This window comes from Vulpes vulpes, chromosome 7, assembly GCF_048418805.1.
Source record: "Vulpes vulpes isolate BD-2025 chromosome 7, VulVul3, whole genome shotgun sequence".
NCBI lineage: Eukaryota > Metazoa > Chordata > Mammalia > Carnivora > Canidae > Vulpes > Vulpes vulpes.
The window spans coordinates 105,125,756-105,153,470 of NC_132786.1; the positions used below are offsets into that span (position 1 = coordinate 105,125,756).

General features: G+C 35.9%; 1 protein-coding gene across 6 annotated transcripts in view; it reads right to left on the reverse strand.

Annotated features, from left to right (window-relative positions):
* The window catches only part of SKAP2 (src kinase associated phosphoprotein 2), a 174,626-nt gene extending 152,910 nt beyond the window's left edge, over window positions 1-21,716 (reverse strand). Inside the window, exons 1-4 of one of the 6 annotated variants that reach the window (XM_025993099.2) lie at window positions 21,335-21,716; window positions 11,740-11,845; window positions 11,130-11,155; window positions 2,341-2,448 (exon numbers count right to left, since the gene is read on the reverse strand). In XM_025993099.2, the coding sequence (XP_025848884.1) occupies window positions 2,341-2,448; window positions 11,130-11,155; window positions 11,740-11,845; window positions 21,335-21,401 (307 nt within the window). In that variant the 5' untranslated portion in view covers window positions 21,402-21,716. Of the gene's footprint in view, window positions 1-2,340; window positions 2,449-11,129; window positions 11,156-11,739; window positions 11,846-21,050; window positions 21,288-21,334 lie in introns of those variants that run through there. The other 5 variants (XM_025993100.2, XM_072764619.1, XM_072764616.1 and 2 more) reach the window with 5 other exon arrangements.
* Window positions 21,717-27,715: the final 5,999 nt, after the last annotated feature.

The following is a 27,715-nucleotide window of genomic DNA, read 5'->3' on the forward strand; positions in this document are numbered from 1 at the left end:
AATGCACACAAAGATGTGCAGGTTTGACCTTTTCAGTACCTTGAAAATTACATTAGCATTATGAAAAATACATATCATGTTTAGAGTTTATAATCCATCAAAGTTCAGATACTTTGTTAGTTCCTACCATAAGGTAAAAGTCAAAAGGACAAAACAACAATCTGATTTGACAAAAGGCCTTTTGGTGACCTGTGCTAATTTAGTTATACTTATTGTTAAATGCATTATCTTTTTATAATTAATATATCATTAGACTGAGGTCCCATAATGAAGGAAAATTTATTCGGCAAGGGAAAGAGGACACATACTAAACCTACATTAAAAGGAGAGAAAGTGATATGACTAGATGACATTTCAGAGTGGAAATTAAAAGTCCTAGTGGTAGTTTTTAAATTAATTTAAAATATTCTTAGAAGAGAATGTAAACTATCATATATGGGATTTTTTTATATACCCAAAATTAATAATACTAAAAAGTTAAATTTTCAATCTGCTTAAGAATCGCTTATACCAACACTAATGAAAATGTACCTATATTTAACAAAAAATTTAATGCTATACATAAATATGTTATTAAATAATATTCAAATACTGATAATGTAAACTTTTAACAATAAATCTTTTTCATGCTATTGATGTATTTCCTATATGTTTATGAAAACAAACATGATAAATTATTTATTCGTAATAAAGAAAATATAATTATGCAAATGCATTATAATTTAATAACAATTCACTTTTTCTAACAAAACACTAACTCTCATAGATATTTAATTATTGGATTTCTTAGATTATATTTTTTTAAGAATGTACATAATGTACTCCCTTATACTTCAAAATTTATGCTATTTTTTTAAAACTCTGAGTATATACATTCCATGAATTTTGTGTGTGTGCATATATATTCTCTCGAGTATAAATATTCTATCTCTGTATGTTATATACATATACACACATACTCATGTCTATCTACCAACACCTAAGAGAAGCAAAACAAATCATTGTAATGTATCTGAAAAATAGTTCAACTCAAATAATAATTCACAGTTTTGCCTGAAAATATTATTTCATCAATTATAAAACATTTTCTAGTAGCAATGCTTTTGAAGACCAGGTTAGGAAGGGTAATGCTCTGTTTCAGATAATAAGTGTGACTGAAGAGAAATGTGCATCTTTTAAAAAAATATAGGGAATATGAGGGAAAGAAATCTCTTCCTCCAAAAACAGAAATTAGATGTTTGCCAAAATGTAAAATTCAACATAAAATGGATATGATTATTATTGCTACACATTGTACAAAGTTCTGAATATAAAAAAAAAGATTGTGTTGTTCTGAATCAGTGGTTAGAATGTTTATCACTTATGCATGTACTTGACTTATCCCTGTTCTGCAATAGACATAATTTTATACCTCATAAAAGCAATTTATGTTTCCAAAGGGAATAATCTGGATAACATAAAATGTGGAGTGCTCTGTTGCAGGAAGCATATTTTCATTCAGCAATTGTATTTAGAGATGGAACTGCACAGTTTGATCATCATACAGTGGCAGAAGGCATTATTCATTTCTGTGTCTCCGTGAAACTTTGAGTGCCACGAATTAATATGCATGGCTAATTTATCGATACACATTCTTAATTTATAACTATATATCACCCTTATAAGGTCTACAGAATACAGATGCACTCAACTGGCTATAACAGAGAAAACACACACTACACTAAAAGCCAGTTTCAAAACTTTGCTGAGTTTTTAAAAATTACAAAGAGATAAACAATCAACTTTACTACTAATTCAATTAATACAAAACATTATGATATTATTCCATATTGTGGGGTATTTTTAGGTGACATCCAGAAAAATTAAAATGTGTATTAAAAGAAGCATTTGATGAAAACCTGTCTTAATGTGAGAAGGCAATGTAAGAATAATTAATTTAATATTTTATGAACTCATTTTATACGGAGTTTTCAAAAAGAGATCAAAAATCTTTTTCATTATTTATAAAATAAATAATACAAGAAGCCATTCAGCAGCACAATAAAATTAAGCAAGAATCTGATAATATTAAATTAACCAACAAACTTAGTAATAATATTCACACAATGATGTAAACACTCTTAAAAATTCTAGTAAAGAAAATTTCCTAGGAAAGGAAGGAACTACATACTTAAGAAAACCACTAGAGAGAGCTCTTCTGTTCCTTAAAAGGTTCTGGTAAAGGTAAGTTAACTGAAGCCTCTGCACTTACTGCTTTCTGACAAGATCATCACCTCTACACATTGTATTGTCTTGTGATGGAATGTCAAGAGGTATATCCGACAGCAAAATATCATATACCTTCAGAGTGGGCTTCATCATCTTTATCATATCTTTCTGAGGCTAATGACATAGTGTCTGAAGCCCCAGCAAAAGGGTCATCATATTCTTCTCCATCTTCTGCATCACCTATAGAAGAATCAGAGAAGAGCCTTTTATAAATTAGCCATCTTAAAAAAAAATGTTACTTTGTCAAAAGAGGTAAATTTTACTATTAAAACCTAGTCATTACCATGGAAAAACAGAGTAAAAACAGGTTCTATTTTAATGTATATCCAGAGTAAATTAAATAAAGTAAGAGTTTCTGATAATCAGTGGACAACTGCTTATTTCTGACATAAAAGGATACAAGTTCCAAAATTATGATAGTCTCTACAAAGATGAATACAAAAAAGTAGAAGCAGGGTAAAACAGTGTATCCAAAACAAACAAACTAAAGAAACAGAAACAAAGTAATGAAGACAAGTAGCAAAAAATAATAATGATAATAAATGAAAAGTGCAAAAAAGAAAAAAATTCAAGTTAAGTCCATTTATCTACTCAATAATTTGAAAAGTTATGATGAGAAATTGATAATTCAAAGCCATATGAACATCTTATATTTTCATGAAAAATCACAGTGTTACATTACAGTAGATTAAAAATACTCAGTTTCATTTTCAAGAGCAGGAATTCTTTATGGGAAAAACTACTTTAAAACTCATATAACCCTTTTAAGTTCAAAAAAAGTGATTTACAATTTGACACCTTCGATTTTCATTCAATGACACATTAGCATTTTTTTAATGTTCTAGCCAGTTTTCTACATGATTTCCAAATCCTAGTTTGGCTGGTTGGTTTGAAGTCATTTAATCCCTACCACAAAATGTTATGGTTTGGGTTTTTCCACATAGTCATTTAGAATAATTTTTTTAAAAAAAGAGTGAATCATATATTTGCTAGCCTGGTTACATATAAGCACTCATTTTTCAACCATATACAACCATATCCAAAGAAAATTCAATAAAATTGAAAAAAATGTATGCTTAATACTGTTATCAGTTGTCTGTCAACAATTCAAGAGGAAACTGGCTACCTCAGGGGTTACCCAAAAAGCATGATGAAAATCTCCATGGGAATCCTAGAGAACCTACAGTATTACTTTTAGACCATGGTTGCTGAGTAGATCCAGATTAAAGCTACTAGTTTCTAAAAAAAAAAAAAAAAAAAAAAAAAAATCTGTATCCTCTGACATCCATTTAATGGGTGGCACCCTATTTTTCACCATATTTTCGGTAGAGGAAATAGTTCTTTTCAAAACACTGTCAAAGTAATTTTTAAAAATCAATATCCATCTCTATTTCTTTATAATTTTGGCATTTCATTGGCATCCATCATCCTTATCCTGAAAAAGATAGGGATATCTCCCATCAAAGCAAAAAGAGCAGAATATAGAAGACTAGCTTACTGTTCTTAGTGATTCCACCACCAGGTACCATACGCTGATGTTTCTTCCCCAAATAAAATTCCAAGGAACATGGGTAAATACTATTCATTCTTTAGATCTTAATCTCTTTTTCTTTCAAAATGTTTCGAGTACTTTTTGGAACTTTCAATGATCCCTTACAATATTTCTCTTATGGAAAGGAAAATGCTCTGATTTCAAATATGAGGTAAGAGAGAGCTTCATAAAGTGCTAGTAACAATATGTTCAGACATGGAACAACAGCTTGTGGAATATACAGTAAAGATCACAAAATTCTCAATTGCTCTTTGTTGCTGGAATATCCTTATATTCTTAATAAAGTAAGAATTACTATGGTATGAATTTTCTAAGGACATCTCATATCATGAACTATAAAATAAATCTTGTGAAAAAAGCATCAGAATACCTCAAATATATTACTTGAGCTTAGCACTCAACATATTATATTATTATGAATATAAAAATACAAGAGTAAAACCAATGAACACATGGAAATGATTTTGAAAAAGAGTCATATATTCAGGCTTACATCTATTAAACTCTATGTGGAAATACACAGAAAAAAATAAAAGTTAAAAAGTTTTGAAAAATTAAGATGTTATCTTTTGATAATATCCATTACATATTTTTATGAGTGTATCCATGTATACACACACACACACATGCACACACCAATCTATATTTCTATATATATGTGATCACATCAAAAGATCATTATTAAAGCTATAAATTAAATAATATTTAATATAACAAGAATATTTTTATACAACTGGGTTACTAACATGTTAAAACTTCTGTGGTTTTCATGCTTTTTTTTAAAAAAAAAGAAGCCTTTTGTATTATTTATTAAAGTGAAATTGTCTTTAGTTTACCATTCTAAGAACTGTAGCTCATTTCAAATGTTTTTGTAATTAATATGATAATTTATATTTATCAAATATAAAATAAATCAAATGCTGCTGACTTCATTTCCCTACCTCCCCTCCTTTTTTTCCTCATTTTTAAGTTCCGTTGAATTAACTCAGAAAGTAAAAAACACGATTTTTTAAAAATCTCTGTAGTATCTATATAGGATTATTCCCTTTCCAACCTGCGTAAAGTTAAAAGGACACATCATTGCTCAAAATGGTCTTCTTCTTTTTACTGCTGTTCCAATGATGATCCATCCCTTTTCCTCCTTCCCAATTATTGTTTTTCAACCCAAGAAAGAGCTGTACTATCAGGACCTTTAATTGAACACAGGGGTCGCTGTTGAGTAGTGCAAAGCTTTTCTTTTTCCTCCCCAGGGGCTGAGTATTTGCAGCTATACCTGCAAAGACTTCTATAAATTAAAAGGTAAATGTTCAACTTGTGTTTATGTAATAGAAAACTGAACTCCAAAGCAACAATGGGCATCAGGTAAACGTATCCAATACAATTTACAGACATAATTGAAAGCATTACAGCCTAATCAGACATCTAAAAGAAAAGCATGCTCAAATGAAATGTCTACAGAATCATTAGTTGGCAGCCATTCTATTACAATCACACATAATGTCAGTGGTGCCTTGAGCCTGTGCCAATGACAACAGCATAAATTTTGCATCTCATTTCTGTGGTCATAAAATTAATGATCAGTTTAAAAATACTTCTTTGTAAAAGTTATTGCGCAAAGAAAAGACATGAATGTGTCCCTGTTATGTACTCACAAGGATAATTATGGGGTTGTTGCTCATTAATACTGTTTCTTGTTTCCCTAGAAAACCATTTGATTTATCCCACAACTTTTAAAAGTTTAATTAACGATACAAAGTTAACAGTCTAAAAGACAATGATCCAAGACTTCCCCTTCTATAATTTCAGTGACAACTTAAATATCACGGCAAAATCAAAGTTGAATCTTACCACAGCTGCATATTTCTCTGATTAACATTTTTAAGTTTATAATACTTGAGTTCAAATCACCATTATTCCTTCCTTGTTACATTGTTCATCATCAATTAACATTTTCCTAAATGCCTGTAGATGAAGCCCACCAGCAGCTGAACAGTCATGGCCTCTACCACTGCTGAAGGTGATTGAACCAAAAAACGGTTCTAGCTGAAACACAATCAGGTAAGCATTAAACTAAATAAAAGGGGATCCCTGGGTGGCGCAGCGGTTTGGCGCCTGCCTTTGGCCCAGGGCGCGATCCTGGAGACCCAGGATCGAATCCCACATCGGGCTCCCGGTGCATGGAGCCTGCTTCTCCCTCTGCCTGTGTCTCTGCCTCTCTCTGTGTGTGTGTGTGTGTGTGACTATCATAAATAAATAAAAAATAAATAAATAAACTAAATAATATACCTAAAACTTAGGTGATAGTCTTTTCCTCTTTAGAACATGAAAGACAAACTTGAGGAGAAAAATGCCTTGAGTGAAAACAAATTAATTTCTAATTCTCTACTCTGTTCAGTAGTCCAAATTAATTTCTCAAGTAATAACATACAGCTAAACAGAACTTAACATTCAACTTGTCATTTCTTAAGGGAATCTGTAGTTTAATTCTTAAAACTTTGAAAGATTTAGATCACAAGGAAGGAGATTCTGTTCATAACTCATCTGCAACAGGAGAGCTTAATAGCATGCAAATGTGAGGCGGAGCTTTACAATAAGGATATTTCTCAAGCACTACCTCTGAAATATATTTCTACTACTATAGGACCCATAATTTCAGACATCCTTAATATATTTGTACAAGGCCAGAGATGGGCAAGGGAAGGGGGCAGAGGGGTGCTCAAGTTATTTGCTCAGATTTCATTGGTGGGATAATTTTCAACCGAACATATATACTATGTTAGAAAGGGTAAAAGAAAGGAAATTAAACATCATCGAAACTTTTGACTTTTCTACTGTTCTTAAAGAACAAACTAAAATGAATCCCTCCTTACCTAACAGTTTATTTTAAAAAGGCACTTTAGTACACTAATAAACTTAATAATACAAATTAGGTCAAAGGAAATTGTTAAGTAAATCTATGCATATTTGACAATATCAATGAAGTCTCAAGGACAAAATTGATTACATAATTTTTTTAATTAGAGGAAAAATGTTTCAAAGAAGAAAATGAGAGCTTTTTAGCTATAGCATCTAAAGGGAATTGAAAGCAATATAAACATGTTTTTAAGCAATAGACAGTAAAATTTTACAAATTTCAAAACATTCTCTTGAAATATTTATCTCATGTTAATATGTCCTTCTTTCCCCCAAAATTATTTGAATACTGAAATATAAATCAAGATCAACTTAAATCCTCTTGATAAATGAAATTGAATTGAACCTGAGAATACACATTAATATAATATTTACTGAATGTCAGTAGACATGTGTCATGCATAGACAGGATTTTCACATTATCTTAATCATTCTATAAAGAAATTAATCATATCTAAATTATCACTGGAGGAAAAAAAGACTAATATAAGGGCAAGATACAAGTAAACTTTTTTATCATATACCTAATATATATTAGAAAATTCTGTCATATACTCAGTCAATAACAGTCTTTACTCAATTAGTAATATATTTTCATTTAAAAAATAATTACAGGGATCCCTGGGTGGCGCAGCAGTTTGGCGCCTGCCTTTGGCCCAGGGCGCACTCCTGGAGACCGGGGATCGAATCCCACATCGGGCTCCCGGTGCGTGGAGCCTGCTTCTCCCTCTGCCTATGCCTCTGCCTCTCTCTCTCTCTCTCTGTGACTATCATAAATAAATAAAAAATTAAAAAAAAATAAAAAATTAAAAATAATTACAGGATGCCTGGGTGTCTCAGCAGTTAAGCGTCTGCCTTTGACCCAGGGTGTGACCCTGGAGTCCCTGGATTGAGGCCCACATTGGGCTCCCTGCATGGAGCCTGCTTCTCCCTCTGCCTGTGTCTCTGCCTCTCTCTCTGTCTCTCTCATAATAAATGAATAAAATCTTTAAAAAAATAAATAAAATAAAATAAAAAATAATTACTTCAGGTCACATTTAAGGGTCTTAGGACTATGTCACAAGACAGGAACAAATTCTAAAATAATCATAATTCCATTCCAAAATAATTCTGAAAGTAGCATAATTAGTGCATGAAGCCTACATTCAGGAGTACACTCTATACTATTATCCTATATTGCAACTAAGAACAGGAAACTAGGGATAGTTACCCCATTATGTACAATAGCTGAAGGATATGAGAAGCTCTCTCTGGGACACCTGGGTAGCTCAGCTGGTTAAGCATCTGACTCTTGATTTTGGCTCAGGTCATGATCTCAAGGTCATGAGATCAGGCCCTCAGTTGTGCTCCATGCTCAGCATGGAGTCTGCCTGAGATTTTCTCTCTCCCTCTGCTTCTGCCCCCACCCACTCTAAATAAATAAAGTCTTAAAAAAAAGATTCCTTCTCCTTCTCCCTCTGACCTTCCCCAAGCGAGCGCACTCTCTCTCAAATAAATAAATCTTTAAAAAAAAAAAAAGAAAGAAAGAAAGAGCTCTCTATTCTAGATAGAATAGGCAAACTTACAAATAAGTAACAGAGACCAGTCTAAGCAAGATGGGTTCTAGTTGCTTAGATTCAAATCTTTCTTATATACAAGTAAAATTAAGGAACTTAGAAAATCAACTAATAATGTATTCTAAAGTCACAATTTATCAGACCTCAATGGAGAATCTAGACTTGAGTATAGAAGGAGATACAATCAAGATTCCTTAATAAATTAAAGAAATGAAATGGGAACTTTTCAGACAACAGCTGAAAATGAATATAAACAGCAAATAGAAAATTAACTTAATTGAACAAGCTTCAATACCTAGGAGGCACTGTAATAAAATAAGTTTCTACAAGTGCAAACTATTCTAACCAAAAAAAAATAATAATAATAATACTTTTTTAAAATCCTCTAAGACCTATGCAGCTCACTGTTTCAACAACTGTATCAATTCAACTAGTTTTAAGAATGAAAAACATTAAACTATAAATTCTGTATTGTTAAATCTCAGGATAAAGTACCTACACTGTAAGAGGAGGGAGGAGATACATAGAGGAGTAAGGAAGGATAATAAACATCCATGTACATTAAATAAACTAATAATTCACTAATTAAAAATGAATAACTGAATTAATTCATTTTATTTAAGAACTGTTCACCTGGTCCTTTTTTCTTCCATTAATGATATTAAAATGGTATTGAACTGCCACATTAAAAAGACAAAACAGGTAAGGTAAATAGGAATATAAAAATAAAATGGAAGAAAATATCCTCTTTTTACTTCATTGTGACCCCATATTGACCTAAGAGAAAGGGAGAAAAAGAGAGAGAAAGAGCAGGAAAACAGCCAAAAGAAATTCTGCCCAGGTCTCCCTGGATAAAGACAACCTAAAACCCTAAAGAGAGAATGTAAGGAAAAAAAGAAAACCAGCACTATTGAAACATATTTAGATGAACCCACTCAATGCAGGGATCTGATAATCACTAATCTGCTATTTAAAAAAAAAAAAAAGACGTGTCTTGAATAATTATTTTGCAACTATTAAGTCTGTACTAGCATTGCTACTCCTAACTACAGGAATAATTTTTTTAGGACAAAGCTGAATATACTTTGAGAGTATAATGGCATAAAATTACTTCACTTCTCATATTTTCCAAGGTATACACCTAATTTATCCACAGGCTTACTTTTAAGCAGGCACTCTTGGTGATTAGTTAAGTCAATACAGGAGTAATGAACTACAAATGACTTATCAGGGAAAGATGGTTATGGGGAATCTGATTTCTGTGCTATTTCAACTCTTATTCTAGGCTCATTTTTCACTTTCTATCTAATACTATATAAATTTCCATTCCCTTTAGAGACAAAGACTATCTCAGCAATATAATTTTAATATCTACACATCTGAACAAGTCCTAAACCAGAATATCAAAGGCAAAGTTTCCATTGTTATTGAATCATATACAATTATACAATGACTTATCATGCTTTCTTAGCTTAAAATTTTTTAATGTACAAAAAATTAAGTCACAATGAGTTTTGATAAATAATCACTGGAACAGAATATGCCTTTTAAGACAGAACCTGAAATCTAGTATTCCTCTATAAATAGTATACTGTATGAAAGTTATAATAAGAATCCATAAATCCATTATTTCTGTATTAAATTAAGCAAAATGCAGTATGATTAAACCCACAGTTGAGTATTGGTTGTGGAGTACAAAGAAGTAGGTATTTGTGGGAAGAGGAGTTTCCTCCTCTTCTCTTTATTTAATAGTTTTACAAATTTGATATGAAAAAAAATATTTTCTCATTCCCTCCAGTCACAAGGATCTTGATGATTTAACGTGAAAAGAAACTATGGTTTCCTTTTACCTATTTGGATTTAGGTTTGTCTGGTTAAGTACTTGGTTTATGGAAACTGTCATTACTCTCTTACTTATCAGCAGGCAGAGATAGGAATTACTCTGTGATATCTGTTAAACCCAGTTAGAAGATGCCATGCTATTTTTCCCCAAACCCAGATCCTAACTCCACATAGGTTAGCTGACCTCATGTTGTGACCCTCATACCAGCATCCACAAGCTTCAGGTCACGACCTGCGAATTAGCATCTTGGAAGTAAGGGCCATGCTCAGTTTCCCTTATAGAACCAAAGACATGAAAAAGTAGGAACTTCTATGCACATTTGGTTTTTCAATCGACTAAATAATTATCCTCCAAATCTACAAGAAGTCCATCAGGTTACCAGCACTCTCACATGTTTTGAAAAAATTATATTGAACTCCCTACTCTAAAAATTTCTATAGCATACATGGACTCATATCAAAAGAATCACAATAATAAAAATCAGCATTTGAAAAAGAATTTACTCATGTTTTTTAACAAAAATTGATACTTTTTATTATTTTTTTTAATTGATACTTTTTAAAAGGCAATTATCCTTTAAAAACATTCCCTATGAGCCCCCAGCCACAAGGCCCTCCTGATCCCATCACATCTATAGATATGTGTTGAGTAATGTTAGCATGGTATCTCATCTCTGCTTTACCAAATTATTCCACGTGTAATGGCAAGTATATACTTTTCTTTAAAAATTTCTGCCACTTGTAAACATTAAAACACCTAAAAATGTTAAATACCTAATATTTCTGCATCAGGAGATTGTGCAGAGTAGATTCTGGATATGCTTTTTAATTTTTTTCTCAGCAGGGGGAGCTAGCACTCTCATCTTGAAAGTCTAAGTATATAATATGGAAATTTAAATTTTGATCCCAACTATCAAATTTCAGTATGTTTTAGATTACCCTATTGAACATCTCCACAAGGAAAAAAAACTTCAAGTTTGACAAACTTGAAAATTTACCTTTGTCTTGAAATTCCTGAAGATAGCTGGAAAATAAAGCAAGAATATTCTATCTTAAATGAGGGTTGACAAATCAAAACAAAGTCTATTTGTTTGCAATAATTCAAAACTATTTTAAAATCTATATTATAATCTATTATAAATACACATTTAGAGAAAAAAGTACTTCTTATCTTGAAATGACAATTCCAAAAGGCTTATGGATTTAGTCTTAAAGTATTCTTAAAATCAAAATCTTTAATAGCCACGATATACCTTACATTTACTCATTTCCATATCTAGAGGTATTTATACTAAGATTTTCAACTTACCTTTATCCTATTATTTAAACCAAATATATTCTCAAATAATCAAAATAAACAGTTGGATTTTGTTAGAATGCTTAGGAAAAATATATAATCAAGAACCTTCACCAAAAAAGGATAATATGATAAGCATGTCGGTTTTAAAAACTTATTATAAAGGACATATTTTTTGTCCTTAAAATATTAACACCAATTAAATTAGGACATAAAAAAGGTAATTCCATGATTATTCTTTATTAAAATGTTAACTACAAAGTTCCTTCTAAGTAAGAAATAAGTAATAAAACAGCAAGTAAGTGACTTACATAGACTTTACATCTTTTATCTTCTTAATAAGGGATTCTCTTTTTTCCTTTGCTTTCTTGGATAAATTTTCCCCTCTCAGTGTGTCTGCCACAAATGTTTCAACATCTAAACCATGAAATATAAGAAATAGAATACAAATTATAGGAAAGAATCATTTTTTGTGAAGACAAATAGGACAATGATTGTTTCTACCCATAAGTGTTAATATCTGTACAATTTGTTACAGTTATTTATCAATCCCAAGCATAACAGTTGAAATATGTTTCAAATACTAAGTTGGATAAATCTGTTCACCACTTAGCTAATAAAATTTGTATGCTCTACTTATGCTTAGCACAGCAAATGCTATTTGGATGTTTGGCATCATTAAACCAGGGAGAAGCACACAAGTTTTAATAAACTATGGTGCCCATAAAACAAATTCTTTCATATAAAAGCAAGCACAGAGCTTTTATGCATGTGTTACTATCATTTTACAGTATTTTGTAAGCTCCTGTATGAACGGGTCATTCACAATATTATATCAATATAAGCTAATGTCTCTGGCAAGGACCTGTTTTTCCCAGTGTAATCCATTTTCAGGTATATGTAATAGTTAATGTTTTCAAGGAAAAAATAAATCTCTTCTAGCCAAGATTCCCAAATCAAACCCTCCTCCTTCCTATTGCCCCACCCATTCTGACCTGCCACCTTCAAATAAAAAAGACAATCTGCGGTGTGGCTTTGTGCGTTCTTCCTGCCTTGGTATTACCACCTGGAAATATTTCTTTAAATAAAGAAAGAAGTAGCAAAAATAGATTCGTCAACTATTTAAAAATATAGTAACCACGACTATATAATACAATAAGATTTCCATGGCTTCATATAACATTTCCACAAGGCCTCTTTTTTTTTTAATTTAGTAAATTTGTAAACTATTCTGCTTTGTAGTTCTCTCTAGTACAAAATTCCAACTAGTCCTTACTCATTTGATTTTATAATAGCTCCATTCATATTGTTCATGAATCATTGTGCAACTTTAAATTAATTCCATATTCTGCAGTTCAAATCTTACTTTGAGATATCTAATATAAAGGATACCATAAAAAATTTTAAAGTAGTTATGACTGTAAACCATCCATATTTCATATTAAAGAAACATATGTATGTTTTACTTTCTTTTTATTTAACTACTTTGACTCCTAACACACTGATAAAAAGATGGTACCAAAGCATATGATAATAGTATATGTAATTAATTCAAAGCATTAGAACAGTCTTTCAATTGTACTTACAATTAACAATTTAAAACCTAGTATTTGAGATAGAATGTTGTAATTGATTTTAAATTCTTGATTATAATAGTATCTTTATCCAATAGGCAATAAAACTGTTATCCCATACAGTCATAATAAATGTATAAAGGTAATTTTTCACTAAATCAATATGACAAGTGAAAGAATTAAAATTTAATCTTGGAATAATTTTTTTAAATAGCTTTCTGTTTTAAAGTCCATTAATGACTGTTACAAGTAAGCATCAAAACGAAATGAAAGCAAAATGCCACAGCTTCTCTTCCCTTGAGCCAGCTATATTTTGAAGAAGGGGGCAGAGAGACATAATCCATAACCAGTCCAAATTAGACTCAGACTTCTAAAGTGAGTTCAAAAAAAAAAAAAAAAAAAGAAACTTTAAAAAAAAAAAAAAAAGCACCTCCTCTAAACTCTTTAAATTTTGTACCCAGAGAAATGAGCAACCTTGGGACATTCAGACCACAGCTGAAATGGAAAAGATCACTGGGTTCTCTGAGATGGTTACAATAAATCTACTAAGAAAAGTGGAATAAGGGAAGGAGTAGCATCACTACTGCTGATTCTTTCTTCCAGCTGGACTCAATACTTGGGAGACTCCGGCACAATGATTGGTGAATGGTCTGCTTAATGTTACTTTCACTCAGTGTTTGTCTTTAATTCCCCTATCCACAAGTATTTAATTGCCTATTTTACATTTTCATTACACAATCCAAATTTAAACAAACAGGATCTATTTTCTATCTCCGGAAGCAATAACAGAAGGAATTACAGCCCAAGAGTTATTTCTTTAAAAGGTTGTTTCAGCTCTATAGAAACTCAGAAAACATAAAAAGCTGCAATGCTCTACATAGGGCTTCCTAATGCTCCAAAAAAATATTTTTAAAACTGTGACCCATGCTCTGTAATAAGGAAATGCTTGTTGCAAGAGTGTGAGACTGCAAGAAGAATCGTGTTATTTGTTTGGGGGAGGGGAGAGATTCAGAGATGGAGCAAGGGAAAAGATCTATATTTTCTGAGCAGTCCTGATGTATTTATTCTTAAACTAATCCCTGAAAGGGAATAAGGCAACTAAAAAGATTTAATAAACACTGGGGGGGGGGGGGGGGGGGGCTATAAATTATTTCCTAAGGAGACGTGAAAAGTGTAAGAACTGTTTTTGCTGCTTTCTTGTGGGGTTTTTTTTCCCCCTCTTTTTGAACATATAAGAACTTTAAAGCAGAATTGATTCCTGAAATTTTTGTTCAGTCGGTTTTGAAGTTTTTTGAAATCTGGATTATTTCTTAAAATCCACATTGTGCCCATTTATTTTCGAATTGAACAAAACCAGTGTCTCCCAGGCACCGGACACCCCCTGGATGTGCGAGGGGACCTTGGGCCGCCACCCTGCGCAAAGCAGGGACCCCGCTCGCCCTGCGCCAAGACCCGGCGAGCGCAGAGAAGTTGCTGGGGCTTTCCTGGGAGACGCTCCCTTCGGCTCTGCGGTCCTCGAACCCTGGACACTTGGGAGTGTTGAACCCCAGGGTTCCCGTCATCGGAGCTGTGAGCCGGAGCCCTGGGTTTGGGGCAGCGCCCTCGCCAGACAAATGGGACTGGATCTGCGGCTTTGTAGCTCAGAGCCAGGGTAATATTTCAAAAGCGGGCAATAAAAGTCCTGGACGAATCAAGCGCTCCTCTGGCTGGTTGGAAAAGAGATTTGAAGCTTTTTATTGTGCTCGGAGCAGCCCTGCAAACCACAAGCTAGCGAGCGCGTTAGCCCTCTTCTACCTTCCCTTGGGGTCGTGCCCCTCGCTTCCTCCGTACATCTCCCCGGCTGCAGACCGCCTGCAATTCGGGGAACAGCCTAATTCGATTGCGAGAAAAGGTCAGCCTGCCTCCTCCCTAGCCCCTCGGCCTGGCGGGCTGGAATTCCTCTTCCGCGGAGGGAGGGGTCTCCGCTCACGCACGCATGCATCGAAGCTTGGGGACCGGCCGGCCGGCTGGAGAAAGCAGGGTCCCGGGAGCCCCGACGCGACGCGGCAGGTCGGACCCACACCACCACCCGCCCGCGGCCGCGCACTCCGCAGGTCAGCGCCGGGCACCAGCCCCAGACGGGCCGCAACTCCGTCAGCCTCTGCCCCCAGTCACCATCACCGGGGAGGAAAAGTTCTCCCGGGGGCTGTAAACGTGGTGGTGGGTTTTGCTCCTTTTACACCTTAACACTGTCAAGAATAAACCTTATCTCCCAGCACAACTGTAAAGATCTGAGAAGATGAGACGTACAACTGCTCTGTAGCTAACTGGTAAGGTCTGAAAACAAAATTAAAAGATGACATCATGTCTTGGCTCAGCAATTTCGAGCAGTTTAAGTCAGAAACCTCTCAAAAGCCATCACAACCCCTAAGAGGCAAACACAGCACACACCAAACCACCGAATGGTACTCTAATTTTCCTTTTTGTTTTGTTTTTTTTTTTTCTGTAGGTCTGGATCTCCAGAAAAACTGCCCACCCCCCACACCTTCCCCTACAGTCCAAGGGGCTAGGACAGGTATCTAATACACACACACATACACACAAGGACAGGTATCTAATACATACACACACACACACACACACTCACACACACAGGAGTGCTAACTGCTTTCTACCACCATCCATATGGATCACACAGGGAAAAACTTGAAACCACACAAGGTTCAAAGTTTTTAAATTCTTGCAAATGAAAAAATAAACTGCCACCTTTTCAAAGCTCAGCACACAGGTTCTCACTTTTGAAGAAAGCTGAGGTTTGGCCACTTGCCTTCACCATCCTTCACCAGCAAGCAGCCTGGAATATGACTTCCTGGGAGGCTGTAAATAAGTCACAAAGGTAACACCTGATGCCTTCTGCCTCCTTCTAATACCACCCTGAGATGGCATGCCTGCAGATACACACACACACACAGCCCCTGTGATGGCCTGAATTGTATGGGGGGGGGGGGGGGCAAGAATTGGACTGAATCCACTACGATTTGCTCAGCTCCAGATCAATAACATAAGTATAAAACCAATTACACCTCACCTGCAAATGGCTTTACTTACTTAATTCCACATCCTTCTCTACTTTATGAATGGGGCCCGGTTTCACTATGTAGTCACTAAGGTACTATTACCAGACTTAATATGGTAGGAATCTTAGCCAAACTTTAAGCTGACATCAGAAATAATAATAATAATAATAATAATAATAATAATAATAATAATAAGCTTTTCTTCTCTGTTAAAGGGGAAGGTACAGTCTGACCAAACACTACTGGTAAAAAAAAAAAAAAAAAAAACATAAAAATCAATTAGACTGGGCATATGTAGATCAATGGAGCCAATGCCCAAAGTTGGAAAATGGCTAAGTGAAAAGTTATTGATTCTCTGATCAATGTCTTCCCTTGATTACCTAGCATTTTTACAGGTTACGGTTGAACTGTGGATTTTCCAAACATGGAAGAAGAGACATGAACAAGCACAAGGAGTTCTCACAGTACAGTAAGTAAAACATCCCTGAGTCTTACAATCCAATCATCTGACAAAATTTTCAAAATTGGCTTTGGAGGCTAAATGATTTATTTTGATAGAAAACTGGGCTGCTGAAGAATACAGATGAACATCTTTTACCTCTAAAAGATGGCTCTTGATAAATAACACCTTATAATAATCAAAATCTTTTGCCACGCATTTTCAAAGAAACCACAGCGAGTAACACATTAGTCTGAGATTTACACTATATTCACCGTTAGGTAGCATCTATTGTAATGTGTTCAGTATGTGATTGAAAAAGAAATGTAAACTCAGTGGAATGAAAAAGATAGACTTGGCTTTAATTGAAAAAGACAAACTAAGTGAATAATGAGTATATAAAAACTAGCCTATGCCACTTTTATCACCCATATATGACACTTAATCTTAAATTTATGAGAGACAACTGAAGTGTGTTTCAAATCACCAGAGGCTTTTCCTATGCTGTTGTTTCTATCTTCCTTCTAGTAATACTTAAATGCTGATAATGTAGAGATAAACCCATTGGAAATTTTTGATACACTTCTCATTTTTTAATATATTTAGATTTCTTTTTTTTTTTTTTTAAAGAAACTCAGTGAGGATTTGGGTTGAGTAACTATAAAAACTGTACTATCAAGAGCCTTCTTCAGTAATCTGAGATGAAAATACTTTCAATGGAAAGTGATGCTGGAAAACAAGCCAGCCAAAGATCCCCTCCCAAGAAAAAGTAGGATAGCATACACTTAATATAGGCACATAATTTTCTTAAAATCACACCTTAATTCATCTATGTTATTCAACCCATTCAAGAAATTATACATTTTTGATCTCTTGATTTACTAACACATATTCCTGTTACTAGAAGAGAAAACCTTGGAGGTATCATAGACTGATTTCACTTTGAGATCAAATGTCCTTATAGCAATTTTATGCTCATTAGTTATTACTGCCAAAATGGGGCAGGCTTGTTCTTGCTCTGTAGGAAAATCCAGGTACTAAAGAAGTAGGTGACTATTGGTGACTCAGTAGGTGGCACTCTTCCCTTTACATACTCAGCCAATGCCCCAGAAGCAAATTATGGGACACTGTATGTAACATAAGTAATTCTCATAGGAAAAATAAACCCAAAATGTTGACCAAATTATAAATGGAACTTAGGAAAGGTGGAAATCAAACCATACTATTATCAGCATTGGAAAAATTCTCCCTCTCTTTCAACTAAACTGCATTCTTTACCTTGTGCCCCTAAAGGCATTATCGATTTTAATGTGTGAAGTTTAAAAAGAAAAAAATGTTCTGGAAATCCCCAGTAGGGAAAAATGCAATATTTCTAATCAAGACTATCCTGTGAAAAAACCTCAAGGTCACTTTGCAGAAACCATATAGCCACTCTGTTTATTGTTTGTTTGATTTGGTTTTTATTTTTCAGAGTACTGACAACCAGTATTTTTTCCTATTACTGCTGGGTTTACTTTCTAATTTAATAAAAAGAAATTTACATCCCATATAGCTTTTCCCTTCAAATATGTCCTAAAAGAAATGAATGAGAATATCTGATTGCAAACCACTAACACTCCAATATTCAGAAGGGTGATTAAACAAATGAAGGGGGTTGGGAGCCCAAGGTTTTAGTCCCTCTCACTTTCTTGCCTGCCTGGAGGAAAAAAAACTCACATAAATCAAGGTTATTCTTGCTGTTAGTCCTAGTCAAAATATTTGGATGTAGGGAAAGATTAAATGGACAAGATTTGGAATTATCCATTGATTCCAATTATCCAGGCTAAACCTCTTCTTCCATTGGAGAGAACAATGGAAGAAAAAAAAAGTGCATACTTTAATGGAAGTGCATATGACAGTTTGAAATTTGCTTTTAACAAAATCTATAAACCTTTTTTCTATTAATGTAACAAAAGAATAATACAACACTTATAAGGAGTATAGGCTTTCAAGATTTAATATACTGATTCCACAGAAATAAAAATCACTAATAGTCAAAACTATATAGCCACTTTTTCAAGAGTATCATTAAATGCAAGTTAAGAATGATAGTATCTGTAGGTTTTTGCATTTCAATAGAATGTTTGAGAGGAGAAGGAAAGAGAGGGGAACAAATACCAAAGGAATCCTAAAACTGCTCTCATCAGAAAAAAAAAATAAAGAGAAAGAAAATAATATAAACTGATAAGAATACATTGAGCACCTATCTCTATCAAGCAGTTGAAATGTCAAACATTTAACACATCTGACATACAATGATTTGGATAATAGGCACATGAAACACAAAGGGAACCGTATGAGCAATGTTATTTTGATAGGTATTATCTTTTGACTTTATGCCCTTTTTTTCTGCAGGCAAGGGTTTTAAGTGCCTTTAAAGTTTAGTTCCTTATCTTCTCTACCTTGAAATTCTAGCACAGTGCCAAGCATTCTCAGACTGCTCCACTGTTAACTACCACCACTACCAGTATCTCCCTAGTTTCAAAGAAAAGTACTGGGTAACCAGCAATCTCTAAAATTCAAACCAATGCTCTCCCTCTATAGTTTTAATAATTTTAAGTCTAACCATGTACTACTAATTATCCAACACATTGGAATTATACAAATAATCATGCACAATCCCAACAGAATTTTTTGGATGGGAAATGTGAAAAAGCAGCTGAGAACCTTTATTCTTTAAACCTTTCCTACCTCTAAAAAGATTTTAATTACATTCAAACATAAAATGTTAACAACTTTCTTTGAGTAATAAGTTAAAAAAGAGAATTGAAAAACATTGGTTCGCTTGTTTCGTTTCTTTAAAAAGTATAGATAGTCCCTCAAATCCATACCTCTTGAAACTGTCCTCTGAAAATAAAGTGTAAGCCAAGTTTTAATATTAATTTCTAATTAATATTTTAATACTTCATGTGTTTTAATATGATTTAATATGAGATATTGAAAACATCAGTAAAAAGGCTTTTAAAACACTCACTTCAGACATTATGCACGCATATTAACTGACTAAAGAGAGAAATAACTAAAGTATATAGAAAATTAGCATTGGTAGATAATTTAAATATTATGTAATTCTAAGCTTTCAACTAAATTACACACATAAGAGCCACTTGAAATATTTGTGATCCATGGGAATAGGAAAATATGGGGTTTCATAACCTACATGTCATACTATCTACCAAAATCTGATTATGGACCCAAACAGCAAACTGCCTGCTGTTAGAGCTCTCACAGCTTAAAGGTGTGCACCCAGAGGTCTGTATTTTATTTCTTAAATTCAAAAATTCATTAACTAGTATATCCTGAAAGTGGTGCCATCTACTTCTGGAGTAATGACAAACACTTCTCTGGTCTGGTTATTAAAATAGTATTCTAAACATGCAATTTCAGCAAAGTAACAATGAAAATGCTAACTGTAGTAAAACAAAATCAGTATTCATGCGAAACTCTCATATAATGGAATAAAAGCTGCCTTAAATCAGCCTTTACCGTTCCTTATATTTCTCTTAGTGGTACCCAATAATGACAATAAGCATTTCTTAGAGTAAAATACTATCCCACCACAAATGCACTCATCAAACTGTAATCATGTCCAGACAAACGTTAGGTCTGCATTCATACTCTATTGGTTGAATTCTCTTGATCCTATTCATGATGCTAACCAGCAAAACAGCATATTAGGAAACTTGGTCTCACACTGCTATCTATAATGGCAACTTACTATTTAAAATGTCACATTTTCGAGACTAATTTTTAAGAGTCAAAATAAGCAACTTGGAATAGACATCTAAAAGAAACTCTTTTAATCCAGCTGGATTTCATGATTTAATCATGGCCAATATTTAAAGATAAATACTTAAGAGACAACTAAAGTAAAACCACCAAAATTCAGTTTCCCGAATTCTGATGTACCTATCTATGACAAAGTGAATGATGGTAAGAGTTCCAGAGCATCAGGATGGGTTAGTTCTGTGCTGCACTGAAAATGTGTACTTTCTACTCTGTGCAGAAATACACATCTCGGGACCTAGTAAAGAACTAGTGGTGCATTCGTAATATCCTTGAAGAACCGCATCTTTAACTCCCCAACGTCAGTTCCTATAAATGGTCACTTAGAACTGAAAAGGGGAAGATGAGGGTGCAAAGATGAAGTTCTTTCATCGTGTGACACAGGAAGTTGGACCATAACACATACTTCCTTTTTTTTTTTTTTTTTTTTTCCCATATGCTACTCAGGGTGAAGACAAGTGGCCATTTGAGAATTAGGCCCTCTTGGAAAGTCTTAAATAGGACCGCAATGGATGTTTCAGAAAAGGGAAGACTTTTAGAAACGACCAAACGTGCGTCCCACAACCTCCAACACCTGTAGCTCGGACATCTTTGTGCATCTTTACACCCTCCACTTCCATTGGCCAGGCCACCGAAGATCCACTTCTTTGACTTCTGAGCCCTTCCTTCCCCGATCCCAACGCGCATCCATCATCACCCCCTCTCCCCTCCCTCCCTCTCTCTCTCACACATGCACACGACGTCCTCGGGATGCACAGACTCGTCCAGACCCCGTCAGCGTGGCCCTCCGGCAGGGCTTCCCCGCCATCCTCGAACCACCTCTCGACACACGCCCACTCCCGTCCTCGGCGCCCCGTCCCCTTCCCAGCCCTGCTCCCACTGGCCCCGAGACACGGGAGAGCGTGGGAAGGAGGGCAGAGGCTCCGACCGCTTCTGTCCCCACCGGCGCGCCGTCCCCCGCCCCCCCCCCCCCGCTCCGGTAGCGATGCCCGCCCCCTTCCCCACGCTTTACCTGCCAACAGGTTCCTAATTTCCTCGGGGAGGGGGTAGGGAGAGGAGGTGCTGCTGGGGTTGGGCATGTTAGGGAGCGCGGGACGTGCGGGGCAAAGACCTGTGCTGAACGGGGGAGCGGCGGGCTGGGGTTGCGGCTGCGACCTAGACTCGGGCTAGCGGTCCCGGTACGGACGAGCCCGGACACTGCCGGGCCGGGGCTCGCAACAAGGAAGTCACTGAAGCCCCAGCCCGCAGCCGCTGGACTCTCGGCCCAGCCCCGCCCGGCGCATCGGGGCGGGGCGATGGGCTGGGAGGGGACCCGCAGCGCCCGAGGGGCCCAAGTGCGCATGTGCATCCTACGGTTTTCCTAGCCTCGGAGCCGAGGCCGCGCCCACGTCTACGTCAGGAAGCGGGAGGAGCGGCTGTGGGAAGGGAGCCGACGCGGGCGGCGTCACCTGACCTGGAGCCTGAAGCGCCTTGCCGCCATTTTGGTTACTGGCACTCCCGGGACTGCTGAGTGTTTCTCCCGGATCCCGAAAAACTAAGGTGTCCGTAGTGCCCCTTAGCTTTCCGATTAAGGGACCTCTGGCCAAAGGTCAGCCCCGCCGACGTTTAACACCGTGCGCAGTAACCCACGAGGAATTTTTGGCCACCCCAAACTATTATGGCCTTCTTTGTCCGACTCAGCGAAGTAACCAAGTCCCGTCTTCCGCCAGTCTTCCCTGAGAAGCCGGCCTGGAGCTGCTCCAGAGAGCTATTTGATTGGCTCTCGGATTACTCTTCTACCGAGTTCTTATTGTTGGGGCGAGTTCCCCCACTACGAACGTAGAGAAGTTGTAGTCACTATACTTTTCTGAGTTTTTTTTTTTTTAAAGCTAAATAGACATAGATACTACGGTCCCATCTCTAAACGTCAAAAAGAAAATTGCTGGTGATTAGTAGAATGGAATTATGAAATGTGTTCACTCCAACCTGATCCGTTTATTCCACAAATACTTATTGCATGTCTTCTACCTATATCTTATTACAGATGTTCTCTAAAACCCAAAAGACACGTCCTGGTGCCTTTAAAATTGTGTGTGTGTGTGTTCTATATACTGTATATGTGTATTATATATATATGTGTATATTCTGAATAAATGTGTGTGTGTGTGTGTGTGTGTGTATCTCCATCCTCCCCTTCCTATGGGAACTGTTGCCCCGACAAAACTCTTTTCTTCGTGCTACTATTGTATTCTGAAGATTGTATTGTGGTTCCAGGCACAATGTAAATTGCTTATTCCTCTATTCTCCCATCCTCACTGGATCAATAGTCCTTAAATTTCAGTTTACACTAGAATGACAGAGAGAACTTCTTAACCATGCAGATTCTCAAGTCCCACTCCCAGAGATTCTGTCTTTTTAGCGTGGGACCTCATTACTTATATTTTGAATAAGCCCTCGGGTAGGTCTTATTCTAGACATCCTGAGATCTGATTTTGAGAATCACCTTAACCACTTTCCAGCTCCTATAGGGCATGAAATTTGTCATAACTCATCTTTCATCCCCACTTGGAACCCTAAATCTGACATAGAGTTATGGCTCTATTAATACTTCGTAAGAAAGAAAGTCTCAGTAATAGTAAAAAATTAAGTGGTCAAATGCAATTACATTTTTGCATAATTCTGTAAGAGACACAACAAACACTAATTGGAAAAGGAAAAATTAATTTAAAAAAAAAGGAAAAGGAAAAATTAGAACATATTGGAGTCCTCTCAAAACAAAACAAAAAACAGGGGCTCCTGGCTGGCTCATCAGAAAAACATGTGACTTTTGACCTCTGGGTTGTGAGCCCGACTTTGGGTGTAGAGATCACATAAATAAACTAAAAATAAAATTAAAAAAAGAAAACAAGATAAAATCTTTATAATAAAAGTAAACATACAAAATAACTACAAAAAAGACACCCCAAAAATAAACCCATTCCCTAAAATGGAGTCTGAAATTCCTACTCAGATTTAGAAATGTGATGAATTATAGAAAAAGCGCTGAAAATTAGAATTCTGTATGGTAGAGGTAAAAGTAAATAGTCATTTTACAACATAGGTCCAACTTCAAAGAGCTGAGAATTATTATTCTTAAACTACAAAATTATCTTCCTCCCTAAAGAAGGAAGAAACTATTTCATGGACGTTTTATATTAGTGAGGATTCTTCCTTCCTTTACAGTTATTACATATAATTCTTTGTCTTGTCACATTTTTTATTAAACCAGGCCTCCAAATGTTCCTATCCTTTGTTTCCTTCTGATAGACTGACCACATTTTTTCTTTATTCTTGTGTCTCATTTATTTATTTATACTCCACTCATTCCACAAAGGAATTGAAGTGATTTACTCTTGTATCAAGTAGACAGTTTTCTGGAGTGGATCAAATGGACAGTGTCTACACTGCTCATTATGACAAGTCATTCTTGTTAGTGAGAGACAGGAAACTATTAAGATTGCCTTAAAATATATAGCATCCAGTAGTCCAAATAAAAAAGGCAATAACAGAAAATGGACTTTTTGTATGAAACACATTTCCGCTACTTAGGAAACCATTCTCAGATACAGGTCTGTGATGGATTCACTTGGGCAATGCTTTGTATACTCTATCATTTTTACTGTTTATTGTTAAAGTTACTGAAATTGATTATAAGACAGAAAGAGAAATAAAGAGAGGCTAGAAGAAATATATTCTTATTTCTCTTGTTTCCAAATGTTTCCATAACAAAAACTGAGAAGGAAATCACATCATACTTTACATTCTTTAAACTAGTCATATTAGGTAAAAAAAGAAAAATAAACGAAATTTTAAATCTCAACCTGTAAGAGGAGTAACAGCTTCCCTACCATTCTACGAAGAGGAGGCTAGACTCTGAGGAAAAAAAAAAAAAATCTCATGATTTGTCTTCTTAAAAGGAGATCCTTCAATTCAAAGAAGACGTATAGAGATATATAGAGATATATATCCCTATAACTGAAGCTAACCCCTTTCCATACATTTTTCAAATTCAGTTTCGCTGAATAAGTATTTGCCCATGGGCCTAGGGTTAAAAGAATCTAAATGAGCATTGAAGAAAAACAATGAACTAAAACACAATTTGCTTCTTTTTCTCTGCCCCTCTTATCTTCCTTTAGTTTGGCATTCATAGGCATGTGAGAGAAAGATTATATTTTATACTTAGGCATTGTGTAGTTATTTGTTGCCAAATAGCAAAACTTAGCTTTAAACACATAATGTCTCACATAGTTTCTAATGGTCAGGAATCCATGAGCAGTTTAGCTGGATGGCCCCGGTTCAGTCTCTCATGAGGTTATATTCAAGCTGAGGGCTGGCTTGCAGTCATCTGAAGACTTGACCATAGCTAAAGCATTAGCTTTGAAAAAAATTGACCCACAGGACTGTTGGTTACAGTCCTTCATTCCTCTTTGGCTGTTAGCAAAAGACCTCAGGTCCCCACTACATAGACTTCTCCACAGGACTGCTTGAATGTCCTTTCAACATGGTAACTGGCTTTCCCTAGAGCAAGTGATCCAAGAGATAACCCAATTAAGACAGAACCTGCAATGCCTTTATCACTTAATCTCAGAAGCGATATCATATCACATTGCTGCTGCTACCTTGTATTGGTCACACAGACCACGCCTGGTATATGTAAGGAAAGGACTATACAAGGCTGTGAATACCAGGAGAGGAGAATCATTGGGCCCATATTGGGAACTGGCTACCATAGTCAGCCCTCTGGCCCCCAGTCATTCACTTGTCTCTCCTGTGCAAAATATACCCATCCCCTCCCAAAGCCACATGTAAAGTCTCATCCCATTATAGCATCAGCTCAAAATCCAGCATCTCATTATCTGAATCAAGTCCAGGTATGGATGATGTTCCTTAAATCCAGCTCCTTGAGTACAGTTATCTCAATTTATAGACCTATGAAGTAAAAGGCAAGTTATCTGCTCTCCATATAACATGCAACAGTAGGACAGACATAAGGTAACCACTGTAGACATTCTTATTCAGAAGGGTTAGGGACAATAAGAAGTATACAGAGATCACTGGTTCATAGCAGTTTTGAAACTCAGGAAAATGTGGAAAGTTCTTTGATTAAAAGCAGTTCTATTCCCACCTGATAACTTCTCCATGGATCTTGGTTTTATCTCCTGAATCAGTCATCTTTCCTTGTCTGTAAAAAATAACCCACACTTTCAGTTGCAGAGTTTTGCTCCACCTGCTTTCTGTCAGTGGTCTTTTGGGGATCAAAGACCTCTTTTCATTGTGTACTCTCACTATCTCAGTCTCTGTCAGGGTTCAGTCAGAGAAGCAAAACTACCAGAATGGATATAGTGATGGAGATATATAATATAAAGAAATTTGTTACAGGAGGGCCTGGGTGGCTCACTTGGTTAAAGTGGCCGCCTTTGGCTCAGGTCATGATCTCAGGGTCTTGGGATTGAACCTTGCATGAGATGCCCTGTTCAGCAGAGTGAGAACATAAGAAGGGCAGAGCTTCTGCTTCTGCCCCTCCTCCCTGCTCATTCTCTCTCTCTCTCTCTCTCTCTCTCTCTCTCTCTCTCAAAATCTTTAAAAAAAAAAAGAAAGAAAATTTATTACAGATATTTAACCCTCCATAATTGTGGAATGCAGTGAAACTATCTCTCTAAGATGGTTACCTTTGCATCTGTTGCTGGAACTTAATGTCCACAAGGCAGAGAGTCAGGAAGGGAAGATAAAGGAGATTCATGAGAAGCACAAGCCATGTTCATGAGAACTGCCTGAAACCAAAGCTAATTCTGATGGTATGGATGTCCTGGGGAAGTCAGGGTCCTTCATTATAGAGTTAAACACCATTTGACCCAGGAATCAGAACTTAAGGAAGGATCCAGCAGAAGACAGAATAGTTGCCCTGTTCTGGCTGTCTGGCTGTCCAGCCTGGCAGCTGCCACATACCAATGAGGTGAACCAGCAGATAAGTAACAACATATATGAGCCACAAAGTGACTACTGTGCCACTTCTGTAAATTTCTTACAAGAATCTCTTTTATGGACCACCCCAGCCAGAAACAGACAAAAAAAGAAAAAGAAAAAAAGGGAATTCCAGGAAAAGTAGGTTGACAGATTGCAAAGCCACCAAATCACACATTTGTACTATTTATTAACAGTGTAAATAGTGGATTAGACAAAAGAAGCAATTGAAATCTTGCATTATTTTGCAACCTAATACATTTTTAAAACTTTTTAAACCTAGGGACACTTGGGTAGCTCAGGTTTAGTGCCTGCCTTAGGCCCAGGGCATGCTCCTGGAGTCCTGGGATCAAGTTCCACGTCAGGAGCCTGCTTGTCCCTTTGCCTGTGTTGTGTCTCTGCCTCTCTTTCTCTCTCTCTCAAATAAATAAATAAATAAATAAATAAATAAATAAAATATTAAAAAAAAAAAACCTTTTTAAACCTCTTAATGTCTTTCAAGTCATCCCGTAAGGGCTCCTTTAAGAATTTTCAGAAATGAATGTTTGTTTTTATTTTCTAAATCCTTATCCCTCTCTTCATTTGAATCATCTAGGGCTGGTAAGTATGAGTTTATCATTGTGTGGTGCCAGCAAGAAAAAATTATATTCTCACTGGAATTAGCCTTAAAAGATATGACACAATCCCACCAAAACCAACAGATTCTGATAGATGGAGCTCACTAACTTGTCTTTTCAGTTTTTAGGTCATAGTTATTATTAATGCTGTTAATATCATTTATTAACAAAATAAGGAAACACATTCATTCTCTTTTGCTCTCCATTTTATTTGCATATACACAAACATGTGTTTAGGCCCTTTGCTGCCCTGGCCAATCATTTTAATATAAGAATAATAAGCAACTTAATATAGACCAGGTTTGAGTTCTTAATAAAATATTATCTGTCTTTAGGATTCCACAAATTAGGAATAAGGTAAGAGAATGTCCATTCCATTCCAGACTTGCCAAGGGCTACCTGGTTCTCTCACCAGGTTACATCCCTCTTCCCCCTTTAACTGAAGTGAATTTCCCCTATCTGGACTCAGTGCTGGAGACCTCACCATTGTAAGGTCAACTCTCATGGTAATCTGGCTCTGGCCTTATATCCTAGTTCTAGCAACTAAGTTTCTCCTGCCTGGATTCTTTGTTGTTGTTGTTGTTGTTGTTGTTGTTGTTGTTGTTTAAAGATTTTATTTATTCATGAGACACAGAGAGGCAGAGACATAGGCAGAGGGAGAAGCAGGCTCCTCGCAGGGAGCCCAATGTAGGACTTGATCTTCAGGCCCAGGATCTTGCCCTGAGCCCAAGGCAGATGCTCAACCACTGAGCTACTTAGGTGTCCCATCCTGCCTGGATTCTGAAACCAAGTCTTTT